The sequence below is a fragment of the Pelophylax lessonae genome (assembly GCF_965119305.1).
Source record: "Pelophylax lessonae genome assembly, chromosome: 6".
In the NCBI taxonomy this organism is placed as follows: Eukaryota; Metazoa; Chordata; class Amphibia; order Anura; family Ranidae; genus Pelophylax; species Pelophylax lessonae.
In genome coordinates, this window is record NC_138773.1 from 40,872,287 (window position 1) to 40,888,131 (window position 15,845).

At 46.0% G+C, this 15,845-nt stretch overlaps 1 protein-coding gene across 1 annotated transcript in view; it reads left to right on the forward strand.

Moving 5' to 3' along the window:
* The window catches only part of LOC309558547 (uncharacterized protein), a gene marked incomplete at its 3' end in the record, with an annotated part of 303,007 nt that overhangs the window by 54,289 nt on the left and 232,873 nt on the right, over positions 1–15,845 (forward strand). Inside the window, exon 5 of the mRNA XM_082261626.1 lies at positions 13,186–13,293. Within this exon, the coding sequence (XP_082117752.1) occupies positions 13,186–13,293 (108 nt within the window). The remainder of the gene's footprint in view (positions 1–13,185; positions 13,294–15,845) is intronic.

The following is a 15,845-nucleotide window of genomic DNA, read 5'->3' on the forward strand; positions in this document are numbered from 1 at the left end:
AACCTGTTGACGTCACTTCCGCTGACGTCATTTCCTCCTGTACGTCCATAGCGGCGGATGTACACACTTGAACAGGACGCCCAAAAGACTATCTCTAAAGCAGACATGTACAGTATACCACCAGGGTTATTGAAGATGATACCAGAAAGTATGGAATGGCATAATATACCTCCTACTGCCTGGATCACTGTTAGAATTGGGAAAAAATCCAGTGCTGGGTACATACTTTTAAACCGATCCGACTTTCCAAGCCCACAGGCAATCTTCTTTATTAGCAGAGGTCACAGCAGCATCATTAACATCAAGCTGTATGCAAAATAAATAAGAACAATCCCCTCTACACAGGCCCAGCCAATCAACAGGTCCAGCGCTCGCCATCCGCACACCCCAATCCACTACTCCTGCATCCCCACATCCTAACCATCTGCACAGCAATACTGACTACCCCCATGCCCCCACATCCTGGCCAACCGGGGGGAGTAGCCCTTGTCATTTCAATTCGGCAAGAATGCCTCAAAATGACAGTAGAGAGTATGGACAAGTGTATGCACTCAAAATACAACAAGACACACCTGCGTATTCATGCATATATCCCCAATCGTATACATGCATATGGGAATATAAACACCCCCTCAATATAATCAACAAAGGCGCCCTCAAAGCTATGGCGGGAATGCAGACCGGTAATGGTCAACGACATATTATCACCAAAAACACACATGTATATGCACATGCATCCAACCATACATGCACATGCATGCAAATAACCCGCAATAGAAAATCTAGAATCTTATCGGTGTCATTCCATGGGTACCTAAACTCCCTACAAATATATAAAAAAATCTATTTGAAAAAATGTTTTTTATATATAAAAATCCTATATATATATATAAAATATAATAAAACGATCGACCAAAAACGCCCTGGTGAAATCATCCAGGAAGGGAAAGGCTCGTCCTAAAATACTGAGTATGCTGGTTACATCTTATGCTACCAGCCATAGACATTTAAACACTTCAGACCTTGGATCTGCTTGCAAACTGAATTGAACTATAAATAAAGGTGTGTGTGTACACAAATGAGTGCACGCAAACCTACACATAGTGGTATCGCGATGTGCACATTATTAAAATAAACAACAGAGAGGGGAAAGAAAACCAGACGAAATGACTCAAGGCTTGGAAATAGACTGACTTCCATAACCATAATCTTAGAGATACAAATACATTTATATATGTGTCCCCCACCTATAAGGATGTCTGGGTGTGATCACAATAAATAGCCACCCTACACAACCCCATGGATCTCTATATCTTCATTAATACCCCCAGGTGCTAGGGACCCTAAAAGTGAATATCCAATAGGATTCCCTCTTACATCCTGGTCCCTACTGATTACTTTGATGCCGAAAACCTTCAGCCCAGTAGGATCCCCATCATGGAGCTGACCAAAATGTCGGGGTACAGAATAGTTATTGCGTTCTCTCAGTTCTTCCTTGATTTTTTTGTTTATTATACTACACTTGTGTTCCCCGAATCTCACTCTCAGGGGGCGTATGGTGCGTCCAACATATACTAAACCACACTGGCAAATCAGAGCATAGATCAAATAGCTGGTACCACAGTTAATAAACTGTTTGATCTTATAGCTCTGACCGTCGGAACCTGCTACCTCTTTTTTCTGATGCCACACAAAGGGGCAGGCTCCGCAGTTTTTAAACCCCGCATCTACAGTATAATTACCCCTTTGGTCAAAAACAGAGAACCAAGGATTAGATGTTGGTACCCCTTTGGGGACTCTGAGTTTCCGAACTTTGCTAGGTGCAATTTGACTTAAATCCATTGGTTTCCTAAAAACTATTTCAGGTCTTGGGGGTAAGGAATTCCCCAGAGCAGGATCTTGTTTTAGGATTTTCCAGTTGCGCTGTAGCACACGCTGGATGTCAAATGCCCTATTGTTGTACACAGTGCTGAACCTGACCGACTCGACTCTAGTAGTGCTGGAGGAATTCTATGTTTTAGCTGCACTTCTTTGATGCAATTTTATTTTTGTATACAGGTGTTATTGTTTTGATTATGAAATTATAGTACGACTATCACATGGGTACCATGAATCCACCCTGCTAGGGGTTAAATGGCAGTGTCACAAGAGGGAGAGGTGTAGTATTACTTCCACACCCCTAGAGGGAGGGGCCCCCAAGACCTTAGGGAGGAGGTTTGAACAATGTACTGCTATTTAAACTTGTGAGTAGGTCATGACACAGTGGCTCTGAGGAAGAGGCTAAGCCTCGAAACGCGTCAGCCGTCATCTCAACAGGACTATGGACATGGACTTTTCCTGACACTCAAGCGATTGAGTCTGATATGATCATTTTTAACTTCTGTTTGTGAGTAGCCATTTTTATGATTTATTAATAAAGCCATGCTATTGAGGATAATGCACTAGGTTGGTGCGCCCTTCTTTGTTTTCTTGTGTTTGCCCCCTTTCAATTCAGAGACCAGCGTGCCCCCTTTCAATTCAGAGACCAGCGTGCCCCCTTTCAGTGCAGAGATCATCGTGCCCCCTTTCAATGCAGATACCAGCGTGCCCCCTTTCAATGCAGATACCAGCGTGCCCTCTTTCAATGCAGAGACCAGCGTGCCCCCTTTCAAAGCAGAGACCAGCGTGCCCCCTTTCAATGCAGAAATCATCATGCCCCCTTTCGTTTTCAATGATTTTTGAAACCCCCTAGCACCTGGGGGTATTGAAAATTTTGAAAAATTTTACAAAATGCACATAGAAATCAGTTCAGAATATCAACGAGCAGTGGTATAACAGTATCTAACAGCCAATATTGCCCTAGAAGGCCAACACAATAATATAGTAAAGGTTCATAGCATATGTAACTGAAAATCATTAAACATAAGGTGCCATGAGAGACCGTTCCAATGGGTAGGTAGGCACTGCTAACCCAGATATTTGGCACCTTTCGATACAAGCCCCAGGGCTAATTGCAGAATAATGACCCTACATACTCCTGCCAAAGACAGAAGCCGAGAACAGAAGTTACAATGATGCTGCATGATATTACCACTGAAAACCTTATGAAAGCAGTGGTGAGAAAACAGTATAGAGAGTGAAATGGAAAAGAAAGCCTAGAGAGGAAAGGAAGAAAAGACAAGAGAAGAAGGAAGAAGTGGAAACGGACCCAAACCCGCACCCCGCCCCCAGACCCACCCGGATCCCTCAAGCACCCCCTGTGAGGTAGTTAATCCATGGTTCCCACACCTTGTCAAACCTGCGCATTCTATCCTCCAATTGAGCCGATAAGCGCTCGTTCACCATGATCCAGTTCAATTTGTGCCTAAGCTGCTCAAACGGTAGAATAGGAGACCTCCAGGATCTCGCAATCGTTATTTTCGCTGCAGTAAATATAAACGTGATGAGCCGCCGCTGCGCCCTCGTGGCTGCGTCCACCTTCCTGCCCAAGAGGGCCTGCTGAGGGGACTTGGTCAAATTCACTTGCATAAGAGTGTAGATGAAATTATACACTCTAATCCAAAAGCGTCTGACCTTGGGGCATTGCCACCAAATGTGAAACATCGTGCCTTCCTGACCACAACCGCAAAAACACAGGGGAGACGCCCCAGGCACAAAGGATGCAATCCTGGCTGGCACCATGTACCAACGCAGGAGTACCTTGTAATTCGCCTCTAGGATGGAGGTGTTGATTAGAGACCTGGAGGCCTCCTGGGCCATGGCACGCCAGTCTGCCAACTCCACGACTTCCTGGACATCAGCCTCCCACCGCTCCATATATGGAAGCTTTAAAGGCGAGTCAGTGAGCATACTATAAATCATAGATATATAGCCCTGTAGTTTGTCGTGCCTACGGCACAAATATTCCATAGAAGTCATGGTGGTCAGGTCGGAAAGACGAGACAGGGACCGCAGCTAATGATCAATTTGTGCAAACCGAAAATACTCAAATACAGGCAAGGCATGTTTATCAATCAATTGCTGACGTTTGAGGATACCCCTATGGTCACAAAAGTCCGCTATGCGGATCAGTCCCTTATTCGTCCACCACTGAAAGAATCTGGGGGAGAGACCCGGGGGGAACCCGCCGTTTGCAAGAATGGGGGCCAAGGGGACATGCAGGGACCTAAAGCCATGTAATTTGGACAATCGATCCCATAGGGCCAGGGAATGGGACAAGGCCGGGCACAAAATGGGAGGGCGATTCCCTAGGCGACAACCACATAATATGAGAGATCGCCAGGCCATGGACAGAGCTAGCTTACAACTCCATCCAGGCCGTCGGGGACCTGCTAAAGTGAAATCGCACCAACTGGGACAGCTGCGCAGCATAGTAATATTTCAGCAGGTCAGGCACCCCTAGGCCACCCCTGGCTTTAGGGGTATAGAGCGTTCGTTTGTTCACCCTAGGTCTCTTGTTCCCCCAGATGAATGAGAGAATGTGACCCTGAAATTTAAGCAAATCTGACCTTTTCAGCGCGACCGGCAGAGTGCGAAATAGATACAACACCCTCGGAAGGATGTTTATTTTGACATTGAGTACAATCTGCCAAACCATGAGGGAGGATGAATCGACCACCTTTCCATGTCAACCTTCAGATGTGCAAACAGAGGAGGGTAGTTCTTTGTGTACAGTGTGGACAAGGATGGTGTTAAATTAATGCCCAAGTAGGGTAACGCGTCCGTATGCCATACAAATTTATAGGAGTGCCTCAGTGTCTCCACTGTGCGACCATCCAGGGAAATATTCTTTGCCTGAGATTTCGCTTGATTAGTATGCAACCCTGAGATATGTGAGAAAGTATCCAACAGCGCAAACAAATTGGGTAAGGTTGTAATAGGAGAAGAGACAATGGCTAAAAGATTGTCCGCGAAAAGGGTGCACTTGTGCTCGACGCCTCCGCATACGACCCCCCGGACGTCCGGTGAAGCGCGAATTTTGATGGCCAACGGTTCTAGTGCTAAAACAAAAAGGAGAGGAGACAAGGGGCAGCCCTGGCGAGTGCCTCTGCAAATAGGGATAGGATCCGAAGAATAACCCTTCAACCTAAGCACGGCCTTGGGCGTACTATATAGGGCCCGTAACAAAGTAAGAAAAGGAGGGCCAAAGCCATAGCGGGCCAACACGTCGAAGAGATAGTCTCACGATAGGGAATCAAAAGCCTTGTGGATATCTAATGAAAGGAGCACACCCCTATGATGGCTCCCCCCGTCCCAATCTGATTCGATAGCCGTGACAATGTCCACGACCCGTCTGGTCTGATCCGAGGTCTGACGTCCAGGGACAAACCCAGCCTGGTCTGGATGTATATAGCGGGCCATAAAGGAGTTAAGCCTAGTGGCCATAATTTTTGCTAGTATTTTCAGATCAGAGTTAATCAATGAGATCGGGCGGTAGTTTTCACATATACTATGGTCCTTGCCCGGTTTGGGTAGGACATGAATATATGCCTTGTTCTCCTGAGGCGGAAGGGACTCTCCGTCGCGAAGGGCATTAAAAAAAAACGCATAGATGCGGGGATAGGACTTCCTGAAACTTGCAGTAATATGCCCCGGAAAACCCATCAGGCCCAGGGGCCTTGGTGGGATGTAATCCCTTGATCGCCTGTATTACCTCCGATTCCGTGATCCGCTCGTTCATGAGATTGACGTGGGATTGTAACAACGAAGGCAGATTCAGGTCAGCAAAAAAGGAGTCGGCCATTCCCCGATCGTAAGTCGCTGGAGCCCGGTAAAGTTTAGTATAGAACCTCGTGAATTCAGATGTTAGCAGGGTAGGATTGCGAGAGAGGACCCCCGTCCGCAACCGTAACCTGGGTAGGGCAGCTGTGAAGGGGCGAGGGGCCAGTTTCCTCGCTAACAGAGTGGTAGGTCTATCTCCCATGGTATAATATCGATGACGGGACCATCGAAGGTATTTCTCCGCTTGGGTCGTGAAACTCAAATTCAGTGCCAGTCTGGCTGCATCAATTTTGTGTCTAATATTTACGTGGGGGTGTGTTCGTTGCTCAAGGAGTAGTGCAGTCAGTGTTTGTTCTTGCGTTTTAATTGTACTCTCCCGGTTACGTTTCAGTCTAGCTGCAATCTGGATCAATTTAACACGAATCGTAGCTTTATGAGCCGCCCAGGTAACGGTTGGGGACGTATTGCCTGGCCTGTTTTCCTGGGAAAACTGTTTAATATCTCATTCAATCACCCCCAGGGCCCCAGGATCGTTTAATAAAGCCGCGTTAAGCCGCCACGGAGAAGGACCCGGAGTAGACCATAAAGCCGAAAACTGCACTAATACCTGCGAATGATCAGACCAGGAAGTAGCCAGAATCCGTGCCGAGCACACGCACGGGGCAAGGGCGGAGCTGGCAAACACGTGATCTATTCGAGAGTAGATACCATGGACATGTGAAAAATGCGTGTAGTCTCTCTGAGTCGGATTATATTCCCTCCACAGGTCCAGCAAATCCCAGTCATGAAGAAGGCGGGCCAATTTGGGACCGGTCTTCGGCACATGCCTATACCTGGGTATGCCCAGGACGGACTCGTCCAGTGTGTTCTCTAGAGGGAGGTTGCTATCACCCCCTAGGATAACCCTGCCCTGTGCTTTGGGAAGCAACGTGCGCAACATATCCTGAAAAAATCTGACCTGCGTTAGGGGTATAATAAGAGATAAAAGAGACTAGCTGATCGTGGACAAGGCCCACCACCATGAGGTACCGACCCTCCCTATCCCGAACCACCGTGACCGGAGTAAAGTGGACCCCGCGAGAAAAACATATAGCTACACCTCGCTTCTTGTCCTGAGCCGAGAGATATCTAGGCGCCGAAGTTTTGGAGAAATGCATTTCCTGCAACAGCAATATGTCAGCTTTCTGACGTTTGTATTGCAGGAAGGCCTTGGTGCGCTTTAGAGGAGAATTAAAGCCCTGCACATTATGTGATATCAGTGTGAATTTAGAGGAACCCGGAGGTGACATGGTGGTTTGGCAGAGCACTCTTACCTGGTCGCAGCGTAGTAGGTCCCAGCATGGCAGAATTCAACATCCCGCCATCCGGGGAGTCCGGGAGCAGCAGCACGGGGCTAGAACGCGGAGCCTGGGTCCAAGAGAAGGAAAAAGAAAGTTAGAGAAAGAATAGAAGAAAGCAGGAGGATTTACCCCCCATGCCGAAAAGGCACTAATACAAAACACAATAGAAAGTACTTGGGAATTGTATTCCCCCAGTTCCCAAACCTGGGGCATGTGTTGTGAGATTGCCCCAATCACAAGAGAAGGACAAGTTCACAGGAGTGGCATACGGTAACATCCCGGTCAACAGTCCGAGAAACACAAGAAGGCAGGGAGTCAGGAGGGGCCCACCCCCCAGGACCACCCAAGTCCCTGATATATGCTGTACTACCAGGAGACCCAGTCGCCCCCGCAACCAAAAACCTGTCAGGCAGAGCCTGCGACCGGTCCTCCAACAGCCAAAGGCAAAAAAGTGGGACTAATAAAAACAAACAAAAAGGGGAACCATCTTCAATAGAACCCTTCCCACCCTTACCCAACCGTCACCGCAAAGGCGGCGCCGGCCAGGATTGACAGGGACGGGAATCAACAGTACAATGAACATAAGTCAGGCATAATAAAAAAAAACTGGAACAAGAGAAAGTAATCTCGGCACACTTCAGGTCTTGCGCCCATTCTTCTTAGCGGAGGGGGCGCCGCGATGGGACCACACCGGGGATATCGGGCGATTCGGCTGGGCAGCTGGCGGTGGCTGTGGAGAACACGGCTCTCTGGATAAGATGCCCAATTTCAGAAGCAAATCCTCTCCGGCATGGAAATTAGTGAATGAATGATTCTTGCCATTAAAAGTAAATGACAGCCGAAAGGGGAAGGACCAACGATACTTGATGTGATTGTCCATCAACCGTTGAAGTAAAGGCTTAAGAGTGCGGCGCTTCTGCACGGTGGAAGGGGCCAGGTCCGTGAACAGCTGTATTGGGGAGCCAAGCAGAGTGAGCTCCTGGCGGTTCCTGGCTGCCGACATCATCTTCTCTTAAATTTTATTGTAGTGCGGTTTTAAAATTATGTCACGGGGAAGACCATCTGGCCGCAGTGCAGTTAGGGCACTATGTACCCTGTCCACTTCCAATTGATGTGGAGAAATGTCCGGAATCAAGTCCCTCATAAGGTCCTGGACTGCTGCCTCCAGATCTTGATGCGTCTCAGGAAGACCCCTTATGCGCACATTATAACGGCGCGATCTGTTTTCTACATCCTCAATTTTAGAATAGGCCTCCTCCAACCGTTCATGAAGTTCAGTCACTAATTTAGTATTCTGATTAACCTTGAGTAGAGAGCCATCCACCTTGTTTTCAATAGTGTCAAGTCTTGCCCCAAAACTCTGAAGATCCTGCTTTATATCAGTAGTGATGATGGAGCACGTTTTGGACAGTTCCTGCTGGAGCATAGTAGAAAATCGTGCCAATAATAATGCATCACCTGAATAGGGGGCCTGGGGGGGGGGGGGCGCCTTATCCACTCCCGTGGGGCTAGGCTGGCTGAATAGAGAGTTCGCCATATCAGCCATGTTCCGGTCCATCGAGGAGCCCGGGGAGCCGGACATCTCAGGCCTGCCGTAAGAGGGGGCGGGGGAAGGTAGCTGGAAACTCACCCCGGCGCCCGGAGATCCCCCAGATGCCCCCGATGCCTGTGAGGAGAAGGGGTCACCCATGTCCTCCCCAGAAGGGGAATTGGCAGCCAAAGTGGGAGATGCTGGAGTGGGAGGCTGTTCCAAGGCCGCGTCCCGACCGCCCCGAGCGGTCTGCTTGCCCGGCGCCATCTTGGGGGAGGGCGTTTTCCCAGTGGAGATAGGCCGCAATCCTTCACAGTGGTTGCCCCGCTTGTAAGGCCGTTTCCTGGGCAATCCGGCCGACCCCCGCCGCATGACAGCCTCACGGACCTCCGGGGAGATTCACGGCCGCCACTCAGCCTCCCGCCGCTTGATTTAGCTGAACTTAAACCGGCGATGTGCGGAGCGCGATTAGACCATGTCCGCTCTCGTGCCCGCACGCATGCACACTCTATCGTGCCCCCTTTCAATGCAGAGACCAGCGTGCCCCCTTTCAATGCAGAGATCATCGTGCCCTCTTTCAATGCAGTGACCAGCGTAAGCATGCCCCCCCCATGAGTCCAGTGCACTTACCTCAGGCAGCGGCGGCTTCTCCTCAGTCCCCCGGCATCTCCTCAAGTCCTCCCGCCTCCTCCTCGGCCAATGGCATGGGGTTTGCCTTTCGGCCAATCAGGAAGCGGGTCTCAAACCCGCTTCCTGATTGGCCAGGAGGAGGATCCATGTGACAATAGCGAATTTTCATTCGCTATTATCACACAATGGGTGAGCTCGGGGCGCACTGCTCTGCGCCCCGGGTCCAACCTTTGCTGAAGCCTATTAGAGCCTCTCGCTCTAATCAGGTGATTAAAAAAAAAAGAAACCCTTGAACTCCATGCGTCCGGCGCCCCGCATGTAGATTAGGGGGTCGGACGCATGGATAGGGGGGCGACGCCCCTGCACCCCCAACGCACCAGCCGCCACTGACTGACTGTATTGCATTATATTAACCCAACGGGACATCTCATATGATTTATTGTTCTGTATCTTATGAACATTTGTTACCATATGAGCAAGATCTGTTTTTTCTGTCTACTTTGTATGTGGGAAGTCTTGTGCCTCCCAAAAATTGGGATATCTGTTACCATTTATGAAAGACCCAATAAAAAAAAAACCACAAGGTATAAAGCACCTGGATACACTAAGGCCTCTTGCACGCTGCAGCTTGAAAAAGCTCAGTACACTTTTTTTTTTTTTTTTACTAAGCTAAAATACAGCCCATTAATTGTAATGTGCCTGTGCACACAGGCGCATAAACAAGAGCCGTGCATTCTTCAGTAAAAATAAAATAGAAAAATCTGCATTTTTTTTGTCAGTATTTTACGCCTCATGCGTGCAAATACGCGTGATTGTGCACAAATGTGCACAAATGGCCATTTACATAATGCACAAAACAAGAACATGAAAATACGTGAAAATATATAACAAAGAAAAACACATGAAAACGTAAATGCTCAAACACAGGAGTATCGTGTGGAAGAGGCCTAAGAAGATTTTAGTATACTTTTACTAATGCGTTTCAAAGTTGCAAAACTGTGTTCAGGAATTAAGATTTGTTTTACTCTCAGTCACCAAGGAGTTAACATTTTATTTGGTCCTTTAGTAACTTGTAATGCATGACATGTAGTGGTACAAAAAAATACATTGCATGGTATCAGTTTCACTGCTGTCACGGGTGTATTGGTAGATCAGAGGAGTGTCACTTGCTATTTAGGTCATATTGTATTGAGTTATGATATTGGTATATGAAGCCTTACAGCATTGTAACACACTTGTTGCCTGCATTGGTCTTCTACACAAATACACCAACTTCTATGGTCTTTTCTCCTTTCATTTTTCTTTTTTCCACTGACTGTATTGCATTATATTAACCCAATGGGACATCTCATCTGATTTATTGTTCTGTATCTTGTGATCTTTTGTTACCATATATTCAAGATCTGTTTTTTTCTGTCTACTTTGTATGTGGGAAGCCTTGTGCCTCCCAAAAATTGGGATATATGTTACCATTTACTAAAAGAAAGAAACCAAAAAAACCACAAGGTGTAAAGCACCTGGATACACTAAGTAGATTTTCGTACACTTTTACTAATGCATATCAAAGTTGTAAAATTGTGTTCAGGAACTTGATATGCGTGACATGTAGTGGTACAAAGAATACATTGCATGGTATCAGTTTCACTGCTGTCACATTGTATTGGTAGATCAGAGGAGTGTCACTTGCTAATGTATTAAATTATGATATTGGTATGTCTGTAGATCATTCCTGACATGTGCAGACACACTCAGATCAGCCGATCTCAGTCTGATTATACAGAGAAGGATTTTTATTGACTATCGCTGCTCTTTTCCCCAGATACTGGTAGCTTGTACAATCCACTTTCCCCCAAGCTCAGTATTTTTACTGAGAAATATATTATGAAGAATGACATTGCTGACCTACTTTTTAAAATTTTAGCTACCTAGCTGTCTCTGGTCTTACTACTATATTACCAAAAGTATTGGGATGCTTGCATAGCTCCCAACTGTCCCTGATTTTGAGGGACTGGCCCTGATTTGAAGCAATGTCTCTCTGTCCCTCTTTCCTCCTTATTTGTCCCTCATTTTGGTCTGATCTATATAGTTGTATATAAAATGCACTATTTGTCTTTCAAAAATCGTTTCCCAGTGCTAAACCTTTCCTTCAATTTCCAAATTGCTGCTTTTGTAAATTTCAAAAACCAATAAAAGGAATAGTAGTGGTAAAAAAAAATAAAAAAATAAGCCCTTGTAGGTTAAACTAATCTTTTTTGTCCTATGCCTACATTATTGTGCTAGTAGCTGTCCCTCGTTCCCATCCCAAAAAGTTGGGAGGTATGCGCTTGCCTTTACACACACATGAACTTTAATGGCATCCCAGTCTTAGTCCATAGGGTTCAATATTGAGTTGGCCCACCCTTTGCAGCTATAACTGCTTCAACTCTTCTGGGAAGGCTGTCCACAAGGTTTAGGAGTGTGTCTATGGAAATGTTTGACCATTCTTCCAGAAGCGCATTTGTGAGGTCTGGCACTGATGTTGGAGAGAAGGCCTGGCTCGCAGTCTCCGCTCTAATTCATCCCAAAGGTGTTCTATCGGGTTGAGGTCAGGATTCTGTGCAGGCCAGTGAAGTTCCTCCACCCCAAACTCGCTCATCCATGTCTTTATGGACCATGCTTTGTGCACTGGTCCAAATCATTTGATGGAGGGGGGATTATGGTGTGGGGTTGTTTTTCAGGGGTTGGACTTGGCCCCTTAGTTCCAGTGAAGGGAACTCTAAGTGCCGGATCACACATTTGCGATGCAGGAACCCTGCAAATCCACTGCGGGTTCCCACATCGCACTCAACTCGCAGTTCACACTGCCATATGCAAATCGCTGGGGATGTCAATACAAAGTTAATAATACTTCCAGATCAGTTCGCATATCGCAGTGCGAACTGTCAGTTCGGGCATGAATCGGATGGCATAGGTTTGAACACCCATGTGATCCGATTCTTGTTCAGACCAAAAAAAAGGTCCTGTGCGACTTTGGTCCGAATGTGATCTGTATGGCAGAATTCGCAACGCACAGACATTGCATGTGATTTGCAGAGCAGTGCATTGAAAATCACATGCGATGTCTGACATTGCTGAAGTGTGAACTGGCACTCAAGGTACCAGCATGCAAAGACATTTTGGACGATTTCATGCTCCCAACTTTGTGGGAACAGTTTGGGGATGGCCCCTTCCTGTTCCAACATGACTGCGCACCAGTGCACAAAGCAAGGTCCATAAAGACATGTATGAGGGAGTTTGGGGTTGTAGGAACTTGACTGTCCTGCACAGAGTCCTGACATCAACCCAATAGAACACCTTTGGGATTAATTAGAGAGGAGACTGTGAGCCAGGCCTTCTGTCCAACATCAGTGCCAGACCTCACAAATGCGCTTCTGGAAGAATGGTCAAACATTCCCATAGACACACCCCTAAACCTTGTGGACAGCCTTCCCAGAAGAGTTGAAGCTGTTATAGCTGCAAAGGGTAGGCCAACTCAAAATTGAACCCTACAGACTAAGACTGGGATGCCATTAAATTTCATGTGTGTGTAAAGGCAGGTGTCCCAATACTTTTGGTATCATAGTGTTTATGAGGTCTTTTTGAGGTGGGTCTTCTTCTGTAGAGCCACATATGTGTAAATCTGTGTTTGTGCTGAATATAACATTTCATTTTACTTTTTAAGGCAAGTTTTTTCTTTGATAATTAGAAAACATAGGGAGATATCCATTACCAATGAACCAATGAAAGTTCCAATTTATATTTTTAAAAATGTGGTATAATGAATCTGGCTACACTAAGCAGTTGTTTTGATATGTACAGTTTAATATACTCATTTCAATGTTGCAAAACTGGGTTCAGGCTTTAAGATTTGTTTTACCTTCCATCATGGAGGGTTGAATATCAGTGTAAATGTAATGAGTATAAAGTGTAAAAATAAATAATATTCTACTTTACTTTTGTTTTCAGATCTAAAGGCACGGTATAAACCCCTTGTCCTAATATCCAGTATAGCGCTGATTTCAATTATTGGACCTTTAATCATTTTTGTGTTTTTCATTAAGCAAAGAAGAAAGAGTAAGTGACTTGAAACATTTTATTACATGATAGTAAATAATTCTTCCTGTATGCTACACTAATAAGTATCTTATCACCAGGCAAGTGTAACACGTCATATACTGTAAGAATGTATCTGCACATCTGTACATCTGTAGCTAAACATTTAATATCTTCTACAACTCCTTCTATTATCATAACACCCGTTTACACTTGTGCATTGGAGCAATCCATGCTAAAATGCATGCAGTAAAGCATTTTGCCACAGTACATGCCAATGTACCTGCTCTATGTCTAGTGCATTGCGTGTCATGAATGGTGAGTGGACCCAAACGCACTGTACAGTAAAGTGCATCACAGGTTGCACAGCAGCCCAATACAGACCGTACATTGTGAAGTGTTGTGTTATAAAAAACAAGTCATGCTATTTTTTTTCATCCATTGTGGTGCATTGGCAGCCTATTCATAATGAAAGGGCTTGCCCTAATGAAATATAAATGAATGCATGCCATGACAAATGTAAACGTGTGAATGTACCCTTTAAAAAAGACACTTTTACCTTGTCATGCAGGGCAAAGTGACAGTGTTTCTGCAAAAGCCGACTTCTTTCCCCGCAGCCAATTACATCACTTACCCGGTTATTTGACAGTGCCAGGGCCTAACATTTGGCTGCTAGACCTGAGAACTGGCCCAAATGAAGCCATGTATTGTGTATGGCTGTGGAGGAGGTGAGAGGGATCACTGGTAAGGTGGGTATAGAGGGTTTAGAGAGGAGGCCTATTGCCTTCCCCCTCCGCCTTTGGCCCCAAGGGGTTTGGGGGTGGGAAGGCCATATACACAGGTAAGATGACAGAGATGAAGCAAGGCTTATGAAAATAGGGCAAGCTAAATGTGAAATGCCACAGTGTAAGATTTTTATGTAGCTTGTATGAGCGTTTAGTTTTATTGGGGTATAATTAGTTTCCTGTCTCTACATCAGGGGCTGACTGGCAACTTTCGGGCCAAGGGGAAAGTACAAACCAGAGGCCCATGGTGCAGCGACTCGCCCCCTCTCCCACTCTCCCACTCTCCCCTCTTTCCGGCCTCCTCCTGACTCCCATTCCATGCTAAAGCTCTGCTCAAGGTGCTCTCTACCAGTCGAATTCGGGTTCCCAACCTGGCCAGCAGAGGCTGGTTGGGGGGAACTTGGAAAGCTTGGTTGGGATGGCTGGGGGAGGAGAGTCTCCAGTGAGGCATGGAACCAGCCTCTGCTCAGACACAGTTTACACCATCCATGTTGGGGGGGGAGGCCTGCGCTCAGTTCCTGCCTTCATCCCACACTCCGTAGGTCAGCAGCGGGGACTTTTTACTTCCCTTCACCAGGAATCCTTTAGGCATGTCTATGGCAGAAGTGGTGCAGTCTTTTTATGGGGCATCAGAGCAGCCTGGGGGGGGGGCAATTGCCCCCCTGGCCCAGTCCTCAACCTGCTCTACATACTATTGGCCTTGCTTATACTAAACTGACCTACTCCACTTTATCATTCAGCAATCCAATACCAAAGTCTCTGCAGCCTATGGAGGCATTGCCTTTTGGATCTTTGAAGTGTTGGGGTGGGGCCAAACCCCAGTGCTAATTGAACATGTTCAACATGATGCGGAGGAAAAGTGCCCAAACAACTTTTTGGAAGGATTCAGCCATATTTACATTTAATAAACTAATATTTATGTTACAAGTTCAGTTTAAAGTGTACCTATAGCCATGTTCTTTTGCTTTGGATACAGTAGGGGATAGTTGGGACTCCTGCAGGTTTTTGTTCTGGTCTGCGTCTTGTTTAGGACATTTTTGGAGACACAAGAAGTGAGGGAAAATCCTCTCTCAGACAGCTTTTATAGGGACTGGTGACCCCAGTGGAAGATTTACCCTCACAACCATAACATTTTAGATTTCCCATCACTATATTTACTTGTGACATTGGTTCCCAGGACAATTAGAAAGTGTGAATCTCCCTAGTGAGGATAAAGGAAGGAATAAAAACCTGACTGAAGTTGGAACACTTTTGTTTAGTTTTGGCTACAGATACACTTTAGCTTCAGTTAATTCCTCTCTTGCTCTTATAAAAAAGTTGATATTCTTCTTAGTACTTTGAAAATATAACTCACTATTAGAAAAGCTATCCTTTAAATGTCCCATTCCTTGACAAGTCTTATACAGTCAGGTCCATAAATATTGGGACATCGACACAATTCTAATCTTTTTGGCTCTATACACAACCACAATGGATTTGAAATGAAACAAATAAGATGTGCTTTAACTGCAGACTTTCAGCTTTAATTTGCGGGTATTTACATTCAAATCAGGTGAACAGTGTAGGAATTACAACAGTTTGTATATGTGCCTCCCACTTTTTAAGGGACCAAAGGTAATGGGACAGATTAACAATCATAAATCAAACTTTCACTTTTTAATACTTGGTTGCAAATCCTTTGCATTTAATTACAGCCTGAAGTCTGGAACGCATAGACATCACCAGACGCTGGGTTTCATCCCAGGTGATGCTCTGCCAGGCCTCTACTGCAACTGTCTTCAGTTCCTG